This window comes from Petromyzon marinus, chromosome 43 (assembly GCF_048934315.1).
Source record: "Petromyzon marinus isolate PM22_M1 ecotype Great Lakes invasive population chromosome 43, UKy_Petmar_22M1.pri1.0, whole genome shotgun sequence".
In the NCBI taxonomy this organism is placed as follows: Eukaryota; Metazoa; Chordata; class Hyperoartia; order Petromyzontiformes; family Petromyzontidae; genus Petromyzon; species Petromyzon marinus.
In genome coordinates this window covers 11623216-11640399 of record NC_133709.1, presented here as the reverse complement: position 1 = coordinate 11640399, position 17184 = coordinate 11623216, and the positions used below count along the sequence as shown (strand labels likewise).

At 50.2% G+C, this 17184-nt stretch overlaps 1 protein-coding gene across 7 annotated transcripts in view; it reads right to left on the bottom strand.

Moving 5' to 3' along the window:
- Nucleotides 1-17184, bottom strand: part of LOC116951472 (uncharacterized) — a 59167-nt gene that overhangs the window by 19364 nt on the left and 22619 nt on the right. For 6 of the 7 annotated variants that reach the window (XM_032970098.2, XM_032970102.2, XM_032970099.2 and 3 more), the window contains exons 3-8: nucleotides 9707-9825; nucleotides 8427-9514; nucleotides 5785-5885; nucleotides 5128-5473; nucleotides 3809-3913; nucleotides 1642-1829 (exon numbers count right to left, since the gene is read on the bottom strand). In XM_032970098.2, the coding sequence (XP_032825989.2) occupies nucleotides 1642-1829; nucleotides 3809-3913; nucleotides 5128-5473; nucleotides 5785-5885; nucleotides 8427-9514; nucleotides 9707-9825 (1947 nt within the window). The remainder of the gene's footprint in view (nucleotides 1-1641; nucleotides 1830-3808; nucleotides 3914-5127; nucleotides 5474-5784; nucleotides 5886-8426; nucleotides 9515-9706; nucleotides 9826-17184) is intronic. The other variant, XM_032970101.2, reaches the window with a different exon arrangement.

Below are 17184 nucleotides of genomic sequence, written 5' to 3'. Positions count from 1 at the left end.
GCGCACAGCAGTTTCCCCAACAATTTTTTAAAGGCTGCATGGGGAATCCTGGTTTTGTATATAAGTGTGCATGCAACAGGACACAGGCGTCAGTGGTGCAGCTGAGATGCACACCTCACCAGAATGGAGTAACATGAATACTCCCTCACCACACCTGTCTAACATGGGTATTTCTCACCACACACAAATCACGTGGGTGTCGCTCACCGCACCTGGTTCACCACGCCTGACCACACCTCACCACAACTGACTCGCAATTTTACTCACGCAGGGGCTGAACCTCACCAGCTTAAGCTCACCTCGACTCAGATAAACTAAAACTGAACAATTTTCTATTTTACCAGGCAAGGCTCATTGAGAAGAGACCTGGCCCACAAATGATCACTCAACAAAGTCACGTCAGGGTTGGGATCAAACCCAAGGCCTCCTGTATACAAGGCGAGGTCGTTAAAATCTCGCCACCACGGTGCTGTAATACGATGTAATCGGACACCCGACGAAATCAACGATCAGAGATTTGCCCATACAGGGACTCTACTTCCGAACTTTCAGAGCTACGAACAAAACCCTGTCCGTATGTCCAGTTGCCTGCTCGGACCGAGCGTCGTGAGTTCGACCGCCATGCAATAGACGGCGGTGGTGGCATCTACATCTGAAGAACCTGAAGAACCAAGTGTGCATTTAAATCTACAGGAGATTCTATAACTTTTAAAGCCATTCCCCATGTATAGTGTACATGCCGTACAACGTGTTTGTAATCAACAAGAGTAGAGTGGGAATTACGAACAAATTGACTTACAAACAGACCTCTGGAACCTAACTCGTTTCTAAGTATATGGAAGTAGGGCGTGGTGTTGGCCGAAGGGGTGTTGTCTTTGCCCATATATGGTCATTTTGGATGGTCAATCGAGGTTAATCGTCGTATCGATTCAGCTCAGCCGATCCGGCAGTAACTCAAAGTTGATAGGGCGGCCTTCTTGAAAATGTTGATTCATTGGCAATCAACAATTGGATCGAGTCGTGGTGCGACACTCCCTTTATTTGATTGGCTAATATCAGCAAGATCGGTGATTCCGTCGCAGTCCGCTTTTATTGTAGCACAGCACCCGCCAGCTCACCCGCTTGGCCGAGTGGAGTTATGGATGTCTGATACATATCTATATCTGTTAACACACGAGTGCAATAATAACCGGAAATCTATTTTTGTGTTTACCGGAATGTATTTTTTTTAACGAAGAATATTTGTTAAAAGCCAACTTCTGTTACTGGGTATGTACCTTCATCTGTGTTTGCACTGGTCTCCATTTGATTATTTTTGTCAGGATTTCTATTTGCTTTTATGTTGTACTCAAGATGTTACGCGATTGCTTTCAGAATTTTTCGACAAATGAGACTATCCCTGGTCTCTTGAGTGCTCACCTCATTACACAGGATTAACTTGACTTGACTTACATATCCACTCTCTCCCACTCCATCAATCAATCACCCACCCACTCCATACCCACTTATTAATTTACACACTCACCCACTGACCCCCACAGGTCACTCTTGCAATTGAGATTCATCTCTGGTCTCTCAGAGCTCTCGCTCACCCAGTTACACAAAATCAACTTGAAACCAGAGCCACAAGGGGGAACGCACCTGACACCAGGCCCAGACTTGGGCGAGCAGGAGAGTAGAACGTGGGCCTTGGGCGAGGCGGCGTGATGTGGGTGATGTGGGTGATGTGGGTGATGTGGGTGATGGGGGTGGTGCGCGTGGTGGTGGTGGTGGTGATGTTGCAGGCGGTGCTCGGCAACCGTAGCCACGCGCGGGCGCGTCGGCGATACCTGCATCCCCAAACAGCACCGGAAATGCCATGCAGATACCGTGGAGATAAACACGGAACATGACAACAACAACAACAACATGGGCAGGGGGGTGGCAGCACAGTGGTAGCAACTTGCACCTCGCAGCAAGAAGTCTCTGGGTTGGATTCCTGACTCACGCGCCCTGTGTGTGTGTGTGGAGTTTTATATTCTCTCTACCTTTGTTCTGCATGGGTTTCCTCCAGGTTTCTCCGGTTTCTTCCCAGTTCATAAAAAAACATACATTGTAACTGGTATTGGCCAAGTGTCCCCAATGCTGAAAAGTTACCAGCAAATTGCTCGCTGAGAATTAAGCACGGCAACTGCAAAAAAAAACTTAGCATGAGCCTCCTTTAAAAATAAGTCTTTAGACCCAGTGAGGCTGGTTACTGCTGCTGGCGAATTAACCGTTAAATGCGCGCCATGCACTTTGGTGGACGTTCAAAAGATCCCCCAACGTCATTTTGAAACAACGATGGTCATTATGTGCTGGGCGCCATGGTCCAAATTGGACAAAGTCGAAGTTAACTAAAACTAAACATTTTTTTACGTACCAGGTAAGGCTCACTGAGCTATACAGATTTTTTTTAAGAAGCGACCTGGCTAGCACAAATGATAGCTCATCGAAGTGGCCTATCATCATGTGGACATTTGTAGCAGGCAAGTACTCTAAACGCATGATGTCGATCCTAAATGTGAAGGGGAAAAACCGTAAAACTGACCCGCAAAATTACTGTTTGGAATTACACCCAACAGCGACATCAACCCCTGCTCTGAAACTACCGCAGGCGGCGACGATTAACTCGCGCTGTAAACAAATGATGGCTCACTACACCAAAGCGTACTCAACGATTTGAATGATATTTTTTTCCTTTGAGGACACCAATGAGGGGGGGGGGGGGGGCGAGGCGGAAAACATTGTATGAGCTGGTGGCGCCGAGTTCTCAGAGCACAGTCCACGTTCTCCTCTAACGCCGCATGTTGTCTTCATAACGCGAATTGGACGCAGCGCGTTGAATGCATTAGGGAACGCATTTTTTATTACGAGGATGCGAATTGGATATAACGCTATAGGAATAGGTTTTACCCTTTTAACTGGCACAAAAATTGACACCTTTATTCAAGGCATCATGTTTGCAATAACCACAACACAAGCAGTCAAAATGCAAACAAAAAAGAAAAGACAACTCTGATAATAATATTGGCACTGTTCTTGAATTTGATTGGTCCACACCTGAGACGGCTTTTCTTAGAGCCTAGTCTCCATTGGTGTTGGATCAGAAGACGCCAAAAGGCGTACAACTCAAAAACAGTGCACTATCAGAGTATTGAGGGCTCGGGGTGAGCATTTACTGGCAAAGGAGGTCTCATAATGTAAATGCTCACCCCGAGCCCTCAATACTCTGATAGTGCGCTGTTTTTGAGTTGTACGCCTTGTGGCGTCTTCTGGTCCAACACCAATGGAGACTAGGCTCTAAGAAAAGCCGTCTCAGGTGTGGACCAATCAAATTCAAGAACAGTGCCAATATTATCAGAGTTGTCTTTTCTTTTTTGTTTGCATTTTGACTGCTTGTGTTGTGGTTATTGCAAACATGATGCCTTGAATAAAGGTGTCAGTTTTTGCGCCAGTCAAAAGGGTAAAACCTATTCCTATATCTTGTTGCTGGCAAAGGAGGTCTCATAATGGATATAACGCTGTTGAATGAACGGAACTAGGTCGCAGCGAGTAGGAATAAGCGGTCGTACGGTAGCATCGCACAAGGCATCAGGATGCTACTGGATGCTTCTAGACGCTACCCAGGCGCCAGTCTTTAATCAGCCTGCGTTACACATCCCACGCGTTATCGCGGAACAGTGCTTGACACCCTATATTATGTATTATAACAGGAATTTTCCATACAACGCGGTGTTCTGCAGCAACGCAAACTACCACCACGTGTGGTAGGAGAAGAGAGCCGTACCTGTACGGGTGAGCTGAAGGGAGGACTCTGCCAGGAGACGCTGCCGAGACTCATGCCGACACCGCGACCAGATTCGCCCACTGGGACCGACAAGGGGGGCGTTGCCTGAGGGATCAGGGGTCACAGGTCAGGAACGTACGGGAGAGACCAGGGGAATACACAAATGAGATTCGGGGTCAAGTGAGATGAGAGGTCGGGTGAGAGAGATGGTTAAATGAGGTGAGACGTAAAGTGAGATTATGAGTTCAGTTTAAAAATGCGACAAAGGCAAAACATGGAACTCACGTACACCACCCAGTGGTGAGCCAGACCACTGCATCACGAAAAAAGTTTCCCCGTGTAGCCGGCACAGACCGTTGGGCTAAGTGCTGTTAATTGACACCTATTAAGGCCGATATGTACGTACGTGTTAAACTTTCGGACCGTGCGTAGCCAACCGCGCTAATCGGAGGTGTGGGGGAAGGACAACAAGTTAAACACAGAAAGCAGTTCTAAAAAAAATCTTTTCAATTTAGATTTTAAAGTGCATAGCTCTAGCGGTGCGCAAAGGAGTGGCGTGCACAGCCCCACACCCATCCGTCTTTGTCTCCCCACCGCTGATGTTTAAACATTGCACCTGGTCCTAATTTAAGGCCGAGTCGACCTTGGGGAGAGCCGGGATCGGTTAAGATATTCGTCACCGGCGATGGCCATGAGCGAGAATCGAACCAAGGGTTATGGATTCGTAGCCGCAGTGAGCTAGCCATTGCGCTACCACTCCCCACCCAAACATCCCACATAAGTGGGTGTCGATTGTTGTCCTACCCCCGCACCTCCGATTAGCACGGTTGGCTATGCATGGTGCGAAAGAAGTTCAACATAGGTACATACATATAAAGACAAAGATCCCCCATATAAGCCTTACCAGACTGTTGGGGCAAGTGCCGTTAGCGAGCACCTATGAAGGCCGACATGGCATACGAGGGGGTGGGTGTGTGGCCAAGCACTACGCCCGACCGCCTTTGTCTCCCCAGTAGCGATGTTTACACACCGCACCAGGTACGCATAGGAGGCTGAGTCTACCAAGGGGAGGCCCAGGACCGGTTCAGACAATCGTCACTGGTGTTGGTCGTGAGCGGGTATCGAACTCGGGTCGCCAGGTTCTCAGCGCAGCCCGCTAATCACTATACTAGTGCTCCCCAGACACACAGCTCGCCACACGCAGACACGCACACACACAGACACCCACACAGACAGACACACACACACGCAGCTCGTCACACATAGACACGCACCCACACAGACACACACACAGCTGACACCCACAGCTCGCCACACACCTGGTACGCGTGATCGGCACGCACGTGCCAGAATGCGGCTGCTGTTGGCGCCGAATGGCTCAGCGGCAGGACGCCACGGCCATCTCCGCGGTGCTGCAGCTGCTGCTGCTGATGCTGCTGCTGCTGCTGCAGTTGCTGCAGGTGGTGCGGGTGGTTGTTGTTGTGGTGGTTGTTGTTGCTGTGGTGGTGTGGGTGAGGTGGCGCCACCGCCGAGGGCAGGTGGCACACGGTCGGCGACACGGCCGACAGGCTGCTGAGGCCGTCGGTCACGGACTCCACGCTCACCTCCACCTCCGTGTAGTAGAAGTCCTCCTCACCGTCGCTGAGATCCGAGTCACCGTTACGGCTGTGTGCGCGTATGTGTGCGGACACAGCAGGGATGACGGGTACGTACGGTGTAGCGACAAAGCATGTATAAAGTGTGCGCGCGCACGATCGACCATGCAAACACGACTAATGTCCCGTGTGTCCCTGTCCCCTTCCGTAAGCCCTGCAAAAGCAGGTTTATGCACTTATTCACTCGCTCGCCAACTCACTCACTCGCGAACTCACTCGCTAGCTCACTCAATTGATCGTTCGCTCACTCGCTTCAGAAATCCCTTCCTCTCTCCCCCATCTCCCCCGCTCGCTCATTCGCTCGCTCGCTCGCTCACTCACCCCAAGTGGATGGTGCGGATGTGTCGTTGTATCCCAGACGAGGTGCTCAGGACCTTTTCACAGTTTGGCCACATGCACTTGAACATCACCTTCATTGAGTTCTGGCGACACAAAAGCCAACATCCCCCATTTTGAAAACATCGGTACAGGCAATCCTCGGTTTACACGCTTTTGTGGTACGCCATTTTGGAATAACGTACGCTTTGTATTCAGACCTTTTATCGTCATGCGCGAGACAATTTCCGGAATGATGTCATCCCGCAATGAGACGTACGCGCCACTCCTGGCCTGGCACCGCGACCCAATGGTGTTGCCAGTAGCCAGTGCGGTACTATAACTCGTGTGCTTTACTGTACAGCATCCTCTCCACAACGCGGCTGCGGCGTAGTTACATTAAGTAATTCTGTATTTATTTATTTATGTTTTTATTTTATGGGAATTATATTGGAGTTTACATGATTTTATTTCTAATTAAAAGTATTATATTGTGTGTACATGTAATGTATTGATATAGGGTAGGATAATTGAGGCGATTATATCTGCAAGTGAAATCCTCTAACCCGCCTCCCTTTACAATAATTTCTTATGGGAACATTTATTTTGACATACGCAATCTTGGGATACGCGCGCTTTTCAAGGAACTCACCTATTGCGTATGTCAAGGAGCGCCTGTACGTTCAATATGCACGCTTTTCTGCGGCCATCTGGAACACTCTTCCTTCCAATATTAGGAAGCCACTGGAGCTGTGCACTTCTAAATCATCTAGATTGACGAACTAATATCTTTAGAACTGTGCTTGTGTTTAGTTTGTTGTCTTTCCCCCCGCACCTCCGATTAGCATGGTTGGCTACGTACGAAAGAAGTTCAACATACACATTTTATTAGAGCGCAAGGCTGTCACGACGCTGCTATGTTTCACAGACACGTATGGTCTACAGTCATTTCGCAGTAGGGGGCGATGTTGCTTTTACCCAATCCAGTAATTTAGGAGTAATATTTAAAATGTGCAAATGTGGCCCGTGACACCGGCACACGTGGCCTACTACTACTACTCTCTCTCGCGTGTCTTTGTGGAATTTTGTTTCGTCTGCTGTCAAGGAGACGGCATATCTTTTTTTTGGTCCGATAATCCCACAGGTATTAACGAGGGTGGCCCGCTAGGCTCCAATCACACACGCCGACAATGAAGCGACGAACGCCGACAATGAAGCGTCGAGCGCTACAGCTTAGCCGTGTCACTGCCCACTACCCCCCCCCCCACTGTATGATGCTTCATGGGCTTGGCTACTCCCGCGTCTCTCCCCCAGTCTTTTTCTCCTCACGCTAACCCTCAACAGCCTGGCGTGGGACGCCAGACACAATGTTTACTACAACTCGTAATAATAATCTACGTTCGTAAGGCACATTTCATTCAAGGATCCCAATGAGCCGTGTATGGAAAGCAGGAAGACAGAGCCGGCGTAAACAACCAACCAAAACTATGGGGGAAAGGCCATTTTAAGGAGGTGATTTTTCAGGGCAGATTTAAATAGCACTAAAGATTCCGATTGCCTTATAACGAGGCAAACGCGTTCTGTAGTCTTGGAGCTGCACTGGCAAAAGCCCCGAACACCCCAGGAGCGGAGCCTTGACCTCGGAATACTTATATAAGGAGATAAGAAGATCTCAAGGAACTCATTGGTGTATAGAAGTGGATCAGTTCCTTTAAGGAATGTGGGACTAACCCATTGACAGCCTTGTAGGTCAATAGCAAGACCTTATAATCAATTCGATATTTGATTGGTAGTGAATGCAAGAGGAAAAGAGAACGGGTTTGTGATGTGCTCACGAAATGGTGTTCACGTAAAGCATTCTAGCAGCAGCATTCTGAACGAGCCGAAGTCTATCAAGCACCTTTTTTGGGTTAGGCCACATAAGGATTTGACCAAATTCGTGTCGTTAAGACCATCCACCAGCCAAACAAATGAATGTTACCTGTGTAAGAGTCTTTTTTTTTAAACGCGCCAATTTATTATCGTTCCGGTTCGCGGGTAAACTGAGGGACAATTTTCATAACCAAAATCGGGTAAATGACTTTTCGTTGGAAATGGCGTCAAGCATCATCAGCAGGGTATATTCCAGCAAGTCAGAAAATGTAGAAAAACATCCAGAAAGTCGCTCGGTAAATAATCAACACCAAATTACTTGAACACAAATCTCAATAAAAGGCATGGGTTGGATTATAACTAATACTATTCCAGGTAAGGCCCACTGAGCTATATATCTCTTTTTCAGAAGCAACCTTGCCGCAAATGATAGCTCAACGAAGTGGATTATCACGTGGACATTTATAGCAGCCAAATACTTTAAAGGCATGTTTCTAAATGTGGAGGGAAAATCCGGAAGACCCAGAGAAAAATCCACGCGACCATGGGGAGAGAGACACACACAAACTCCAAATATAACAGCAGGCATCAGGATCGGGATCGAACCCACACCCTCCTGTATGCTGGGCGAGGTAGTTAACATCTTGCCACCGCGTCACCCCAGGGCTGTCCAATTGTTTCGCAGCTAAGACAGAAATCAACTTTGTAACGCCCCCCCCTCGCCTCCGCCCCTCACCACCCCGAGATGAGGGGCGCTTTGCTCCGCACCGCTGTACCTTGCGCTTGCGCGGCGACGGCTCCTCGAACAGCAGCTCGCTCTGAGCCGCGTGTCCGTCGTGCCCGTCGTCCGAAAACGCCACGGCGGCACCGGCGGCCCCGGCTCCGTCGGGCCCATCAGGAGCCGGTCCCCGCGCCACCCCGCGTCTCGCGGGGACGCTCATGGGCTTCGAGGACGGGAGGGCCGGGTGGTGCGCGCTCACGGGAGCGGGCGGCGTTGTACCGCCGCGGTTGGCCTCCTGCGCCAGTTTGCCGACGCAGTTCCCCCCCACCGCGACGCCTTCATGGCGACCGGGACGAGCAGCCTCGCCGATAGCGGCGCCGTGCCCGCGCCCGCCTCCGCCGCCCTCCGGCTGCACCATCAGCTGCGCCAGCTGCGACGAGTAGACGTGGGAAAGGGCCGCGCGCTTTAGGCACACGCCGTCCGGTGGTGCCGGTGCCGGCGGGGACTGCGGCGACGGTGGAGAAGCGGACGACAGAGATGATGATAGGCAGTCAAAGTCGAAGGGACCGGGGACTTCGGTGGTGGTGGGAATGGACAAAGAGCCGAGCTTGAAGCCCGGTTTCACTCCACTGCCACCACCACCACAGCCGATGCCACCGCCAACGCTGCCGGAGGGCTTCTTTTTGTGGGCAGGGTTGGCGGCGTCAAGGTTTGGGTTGGCGCCACTCTGCAATTCAGCCGCATTGGCGGCGGCAACTGCAGCGGCGGCATTTTCCTTGCGGCCCTCCACACCGACGTCGCCGCGGGAAAAGTCCAGGTCCTTCCGGGCCAGTTCGGTGGCGACGCCGTGGCGGACGGGGAAGGGGGCGGCTGCGAATGCACCGGCGGCGGCCGCGGTGAACGGAGCGGTGCTCTGCGGAGGAGCAGCGGCGGCAAAGGTGACTGCGTTGCCGAGGGGGGCGCCACTTAGCGGGATGGGGTCCCCGGGAAGGGGGGGCGAGGGCGTGGAGGGGTTGGACCGATCGCTGGGGAGATCCCAGCTCCAGATGCCGCTGCTGCTTCCGAAGCTGGCGGCGAGGTCGGCGCCGCAGACGGCGGCCATGCCCGCCGACACAGCCGCATTGTGCCACGACTGGGCGTCTGCTGGAGAACCGAGAGATGGGGGGGGTAAGGGGGAAAGGTGAAGTATGGTGATGACGACATTGATGAGGGCGACGTATGTACGAACGCATCGTACGTAGCCAACTGGAAGTGCTAATCGGAGGTGCAAAAATGGTGATGGCGATGATGGTGATGATGTTTGCTGGTGACCAACTGGCACCGCGGCCATCATACCGGAAAGGCCAGGAGGCCCAGAGAGGCCGGGAGGGCTCCGCACGAGAGGGCTGGTCGACAGACTGCTGAGCACCATCGCAGCCATCACCTCGTTCATATCCGCTTCACCCGACTTCTTCCTGAAAGATACAACCTACATTTGTGAAGCGCCAAAACATAAACGTCTCGGGAGTGTGGAAATAGAGGAAGGGCGGGAGGCAATGGGGGAGCGAGCAGGTGAAAAAGTAAGCAACTCACCCAGACACTCACTCATGCGCTCACCCAATCATTTACCCACTCACTCACCCACCCACTCAATCGTTCACTCACCTACTCATTCACCCACCTAATCAGTCACTCACCCACCTCACCCACTCACCCACTCACAGAAATGAAGTAATTAAGGGGGTCCGAAGGTACGGCGGTTGAAGGGGAAGGTCTCGAGTAGAGACTTGAAATCAAAGAGCAGGGGGGACCACACGGAGTTGCCTGCGTAGGAGGGGGCATAGTGACTAAAAAAGTGATCACCACCAACAGCAACTCTTATGGCAGTTTCGGAACCAGTGGGAAGTAGAAATTTAATATCGGCGATGCAGCGCATCGTTACAATTCAAAACCACTCGGTGTGCATTTACCTGGTATGGATCACACAAACAACAATCCAAGTTATGCTTATAAGTGTGCAGAGAAACAGAGGTGCACGCAGGGACAATTAACCAAACGAAGCGGGCTTGGCGTGAAAGGCTGCTGGAAGTGTTCATGCACTTTAATCGACCCTGAAGAGCTGATGGGCTGAGTCAATCACGGACCAGGATTTGAACGAAATCCTTTTGACGGTGACGTGGGAGCTCTGCCACAAATGGCAGGTGCCTGGATTTTGACATCTACCCAAAAAAAAAACCCCGTTAGCCCCTACTCTAGGAATAATGCCGAGCTGCAGATGGCACAGATTAGGTGACTCAACTCGGCGATGAATATTGATTCCTTAAGCTCATGATAGTAATGTACAGCTCTTTGTCAGTACGCTGCTGGATGAAGGCCTCCCCACAATGTGCGAGTCGTATGGGTTGTGTGACCATACTTCACCGCCGTCGGTTAGTGGAGGTTGGTCAAAGGAGGGGGAGAAAGGACTGATGATTTAAATGTCACTCGCCAAAAATATATAATAGGCAATGTTTCAGGCAATGGTCCTTCTTCATGGGCGCCACGGTTGGCGAGATGTTAACTACCTTGCCTGGTATGCAGGAGGTCGTGGGTTCGATCTCTACCCTGATGCCTGCTGTTTATTTAGAGTAGGTGCGTCTCTCTCCCCGTGGTCGATTGGATTTTTCTCCAGGTCCTCCGGTTTTTCCCTCTACATTTTTAATTAACTTCACGAGTATTTAGGGTATTTTGGCTGCTATACATTTCAACATGATAAGCCACTTTGTTGAGCTATCATTTGCGGGCCAAGTCACTCCCTGAAAAAGAGCTAGGTAGCTCAGTGGGCCTTACCTGGCGAAATAACAAACAATACACTAGCGGGAAGTACCCGGCGTTGCCTGGGCGAAAAATATACAGGTAGTCCTCTACTTACGATGGAGATGCGTTACGACGACCCCATCGCAAGTCAAAAATATCGTAAGTCGATGATGGCCTTAGCCTACCCAGGAGTCTTAAAGAATGGTGATAATTTAGCAAAACAGAGCAATTTACAGTACCGTACTGTATAAACTATATACTGTATGTATTTATTAATTACAATACTGTATTGCACAGTAAAATGTAAAGTAAAAAAACAAGGTAAATTCTAAGGCTACCTATATGGACTGCAACTTAATAGAAAGCTTTTTCAGCAAACAATCCTATCTGCTATAAAAACTTTTAACATGCATTGAACGTATCGTATCGTGGTAACCCTAAAATGAAATCGTTAAAGCTACGTATCATACATGCATTGAACGTATCTCGTTCGCTGCTGCGTTTGCCTGCCACGCAAAATTTAAAATATTTTACAAATTTTGTTGTATCGCTATCGCCATCGTAAGATCGAAATATCGTAAGTCGAACCATCGTAACTCGGGGCCTATCTGTATTTCAAAACTTCTATTAAAAACATTACATATACATACACAGATACTACTATTGTGAAAGCCCGGTGGGCCGTTTGTCCATTTCTCCACCAACAGAATTATAAGAGGCTTGCAGAAGTCCAAAAAGTGATAGAAAGTGTGGGGCAAATTTAGTTGATCTAAAAGGTTTCCGAAAATTGTCGACCCCCCCCTCAAAAAATATTTTTACCCCCGTGTAGATATATATACCTACACACCCTACATACAACAGAGTAAGTAGTATCAACTGACTCTGTAGTTGTATCTACTGACTGTACAGTAGTATCTACTGAGCCAGTAGTAGCTACTGACTGTATAGTAGTATTTACTGACTGTAGTAACTACTGACCGAAGTAGTATCTACTGGCCCTACAGTACTATCTACCGACTCTATAGTAGTAACTACTAACTCTATAGTAGTACCTACTGACTCTATAGTAGTATCTACTAACTATAGCAGTAGCTACTGACCGTAATAGTATCTACTGACTGTATAGCAGTATCTACTGACCGTAGGAGTATTTACTGACTGTAGTGGTATATACTGACTGTTTTAGTATCGACTAACTCTATAGTAGAATCTACCAACACGATAGTAGTATCTACTATCACTACAGAAGTGCATACCGACTGTGGTGGTACCTATCACTACAGCAGTACATACTGTGGTGGTACCTGCTATCACTACAGCAGTGCGTACCGACTGTGGTGGTACCTGCTATCTCTACAGCAGTGCATACTGTGGTGGTACCTGCTTTCACTACAGCAGTGCATACTGAATGTGGTGGTATCCTGCTATGACTACAGCAGTGCATACTGGTTGTGGTGGTACCTGCTATGACCACAGCAGTGCATACCGACTTTGGTGGTACCTGATTTCACTACAGCAGTGCATACTGCCGAGGTGGTACTTGCTTTAACTGCAGCAGTGCATACTGCTGTGGTGGTACCTGCTTTAACTACAGCAGTGCATACCGACTGTGGTGGTACCTGCTTTCACTAAAGCAGCGCATACTGACTGTGGTGGCATCTTATGACTACAGCAGTGCATAATGACTGTGGTGGTCCCTGCTTTCACTACAGCAGTGCATAATGACTGTGGTGGTCCCTGCTTTCACTACAGCAGTGCATCCTGACTATGGTGATACCTGCTATCACTACAGCAGTGCATACCGACTGTGGTGGCACCTGCTATCACTACAGCAGTGCATACTGACTGTGGTGGTACCTTCTATGATTACAGCAGTGCATACTGACTGTGGTGGTACCTGCTATCACTACGGTAGTACATGCCGACTCTATAGCAGTATATATCGACTCTATAGCACAAACTACTAACTTGACAGAGTGCCGTCGTGAGGCCAATCTCGTGCAGAGCCCCCAGCCTCGCCTAGATAGCGCAGCCGGCCGAGGTGGCACCTTGGCAGGCTAGGGCTGGGCCGCTACCCTCGCCCTCCCTCACAATCCCCCTGCCCGCTCTTACAAAAATACTATCCAAGCGCTGTAATATTAGTATCTACCTACCCTATAGTAGTGTAGTGGTGTAAACTCACACGGAGACGAGATTCTCTGTAAGGGCTATTTGCCAGTTTATTAACTACTACACTCATGTACAGAATCACCGGATCACACCAGAGGTAGACACTTCTACACTTGGTCCTTCCCATGGACCGTCCCGGTACACGCTTAACTCCTCGGCCTATCCTCACCTAAGCTTCCCACTAATCCTACTCTTTCCTCGGCCTTGGGTCTCGGTGCCGAGCGGCGTGTCTTCCGTTCGGCGTGTCTTCCGTTATCTCGAGACCTCCGTTACCCTCGGCTCCCCATAACGACCCTGCCCCTCTGCCCGGGGTCCCCCTTAAGTACCCCTTCCCCTCTGGGTAGCATGACGTCACCCTATGACGTCATCCAGCTCTTTCCTGCCGATGCCCTCACACATTAGGGTTGAGGGGGAGAAGAGGACATGACACTTTGAAGAATTTACCTCAGCGTTGTGCATTTTTTTTGCATTTTTTACGTGAAAGAGACTTTTCCACCCCCTCCCAACGACCCCCGGTCAGATTTGTCACGCATGCGCGTGCTTTGGCGTGTAAGGAAATACATAAATAATAATTATACATGGTTAAACTACTTTAAAGTTGACGGATGCAAAATCAGAATAGCGCTGGCTCACCACGGGGCTTATCGCGTAGTACCTGGCTACTTTTTTTTAAACGTAAACCCCACGGTTCACAAGCCAAATCCTTCACAAGTTTCGTCCACAGACACACAGACAGACACATGGACAGACAAAAAATAACATTTATAGGTAAGATAAAAAATGTCATTGTCCGAAAGGGTCACCTATTACTTATGATTTTGTTATTTTAAAGGCCACACGGTGTTATTAGCACAGAACGTATCGAGTTGTCGTCGTTCGTGTTTCTGCACCACTGGCAATGTAGTAGCGGCAGCAAAATAACTTCTCTGTCGAAAAACAAATGGGGACACAGTCGTGTAGATGAGAATCACTTCTTTTCGATTTGTAGTGGTAGTGGTGGCGCCGGCGTGGAACTCGGTCACTCGTGACTCTGATTTCATCAAGAGCCAGGCGCATTGTCACATTGCAGGACTGAGAAGAGACGGCGGCGGCGGGGACAGCTTGGGTGATTAAGTTACAGAAACGTCAACATAGATCCAGGGGTTTATTGCACCATTGCGCAAACAAAGATGTATGATGTCAAATGTAACTGAAAGTGAAAAGTATCATAAAGATTAAACAGCTGAGCATAAAATTGTGATTTCGACGGAGCAGAGTAACCAAAGGACATTTTTGGAAATGATGAGCATTCAGGTGTGTGGGGGCATCCACAGTGTCCCAGCATTTACAGAGAATGAATTGGCCACACTGCCACTGTCGTGAAAGTGGCCCTCCGTAAATGCTGGGGACTACAGGGCGTCGGAAGCTGGGACACTAGCGGGGGAGAGGGGAGGTGACCACCGGAGGACTGGCGAGGTTGTCCCTGGATCGTTTTGTTCAATCTTTTCCAGAACTGGGGGACACTTCATAAGTACCCTGGATGGTTGCTCCGCAGTCGTCTCCCGTCAGCGTTCGTGTTTGAGGAGATCCGTGAAACCGGTATTGTCGGGTTGTATTATTGTATTGTTTGTTGTTGCTCTTACGATGGTTATTCGGGTTGCTATAATGGCTGGTGATATTTTCACTCCCCCGGAGAAGTAGCAAACTTGTTGAATTTAAAGCGCCATTATTTTGCAGTATACTGGCAGTGATCCTTGTTTTATACGCCGCACACGGTTATCGGGGGGGGGGGGGGGGCGTCGCATGAAACAGGGGCCCCCACCATAAACTAAACCACAGCGGTGCGAGTATTGAGAGCTAGGGTTTCAGTGATAGACCGACACCTCCAAAGCTCATGTTGCAAAAGGACGCACCGTTACTGATGTATTTATTATTACTACTGTTTACCTATTCTGAAAGACTCACGCAACTTGGAAGGAGCGTCCTGCCACGTATTCGCAATTTGGGGGAGGGATGCTGCTGCTGTGTGATCCCAATTGGAGGTGCGCTTGCTCCAATAGTCTGTAAAGACTAGACAGGGGGATCTTTGTCTAAATCAAAATTGGGTTAATTTCCAGATAATTCTTCAGCATCGGGATGTTTTTGGCCAATTAACAGTAAAACATTTTTTTTTTATCTTTACCAGGTACAGGGGGGAAACTGGAGGACCCAGAGGAATCCCATGCAGAAGAACAGACCAAGCTCCAAGTGGAAATGCGCGTTGAGTCGGGAATTGAACCCCCTGGCCACTTTTTCCTGTGAGACACGACCGCTACCACTACTGCATTCATGGAAAGTTCTCGGCTGCCCGGGCTGGTGGTGGGGGGCGTATCGGCGGGGCGGCAGTGGGGGGGGGGGGTGTCTCAGGAGGTGGAGATGTTTGACAGCAGTTTGCCCACTCGGCACATGTGAACTGGACTCAAGGAAGGACAACGCCTCCTTGCCCTTGCCGTGCCCCCCCCCCACCACGTTTCGGCTGGGGGGGGCACACATGGGGACAGGCATAGCCAAGGACGGCGCCCCCTTCTTTGGTCACGCCCCCCCCCCAAACCAGATTGACAGACAACAACAAACACATTCCAGCAGCAACGTTGGCTGCATCTTGTATGAACTCTGACGTGAACTGTCTTTACGATGGCACGGTCGAGGTCGATTCTTTATGTTCGTGTTGGGCTTTGGTTCCACCTCCCCCCCCCCCCACCGCCGATACGCACGCAAAAAAATTATACATCCCTGTGAAAGGGGTGGGAGAAATGTAATCGGGCTGGGAGCTGTGTTTTTTCTTTTAAAAAAAACACTTTGTTTTGCGGTATGTATCAGTGTAAACTTCCCGCATGAGGCATAAACATTGTAAATGATGGTTAACGGCACAATGGGCAATTATATCTCTGGATTAGATATAACTCTGTGGATGAAAAGTCATTGAAGACGAGTGAAAGGGCAACACGTGGGTTCGAGGGGTGTCGCCAAGGAGAGGAAGGGCAGGGTTAGTAGGCGGCACTGAGAAGTGAGGGCAATCGTGGGATAAGGGGGTTATTGCGAAGGGAAAGGCAGGGTTGGTTCGGGGCATGCAGAAGAGGAGAGCAACACTTGAGTTAAGGGGGAGGGGCAATTAAAGGGGGGAAGGGCAGGGATAAGGGGGCAATGAGGAGGGGAAGCGTTCAGGTTAGTTGCATTCAGGAGCGAAGCGCTAGAGAGGCACTAAGGACAGAAGGGCAACACGTGGGTTAGGGGGGGGGCACTGAGGAGAGAGGGGCACAGCGGTGGTGGTGGTGGCGGCTGCGCGGGGCAGGGCACACCCAAGGCGTCCCTCAAAAGCGCCGAGAACCGGTCGGAACCGGTCCAGCTGCCCACAAAAACAGCCACTTTGCCGTCTTAACCCTTACTTCACCGAACCGAGACGCGTAAATCCAAATGGGATCCGCGGCATCGCACACAAAGACGACAAAGATCCTCCCCACCACCCGCTCCCTACCGCCCCCTGTGTAGCCACACAGAACGTTGGGTGGCAAGTTCCTGTTAGCGAGCACCTGTGAAGGCCGGCACGGTGCACCACCTGAGGCGGCGCGCGTGTGCGGGTGGCCAGCACCGTGCCCGGCCGCCTTGGTCTCCCCAGTGCCGATATTTTACACACACCGCACGAGGTAGCCGTTAAAGGCCGAGTCAACCTCGGGGCAAGGCTTCTCAGGACCGGCTCAGATATTCGTCACCGATGTTGGCTGCGAGCGGGAATCAAATTTCGGGCCATCAGGTTTGAAGCGCGGCCCGCTGACAACTGCGTCACCGCTCCCCACACGCACAAAACACGGGGGCGCACATACTACGCACTTCGAATTCACTGCCAGTAGTGC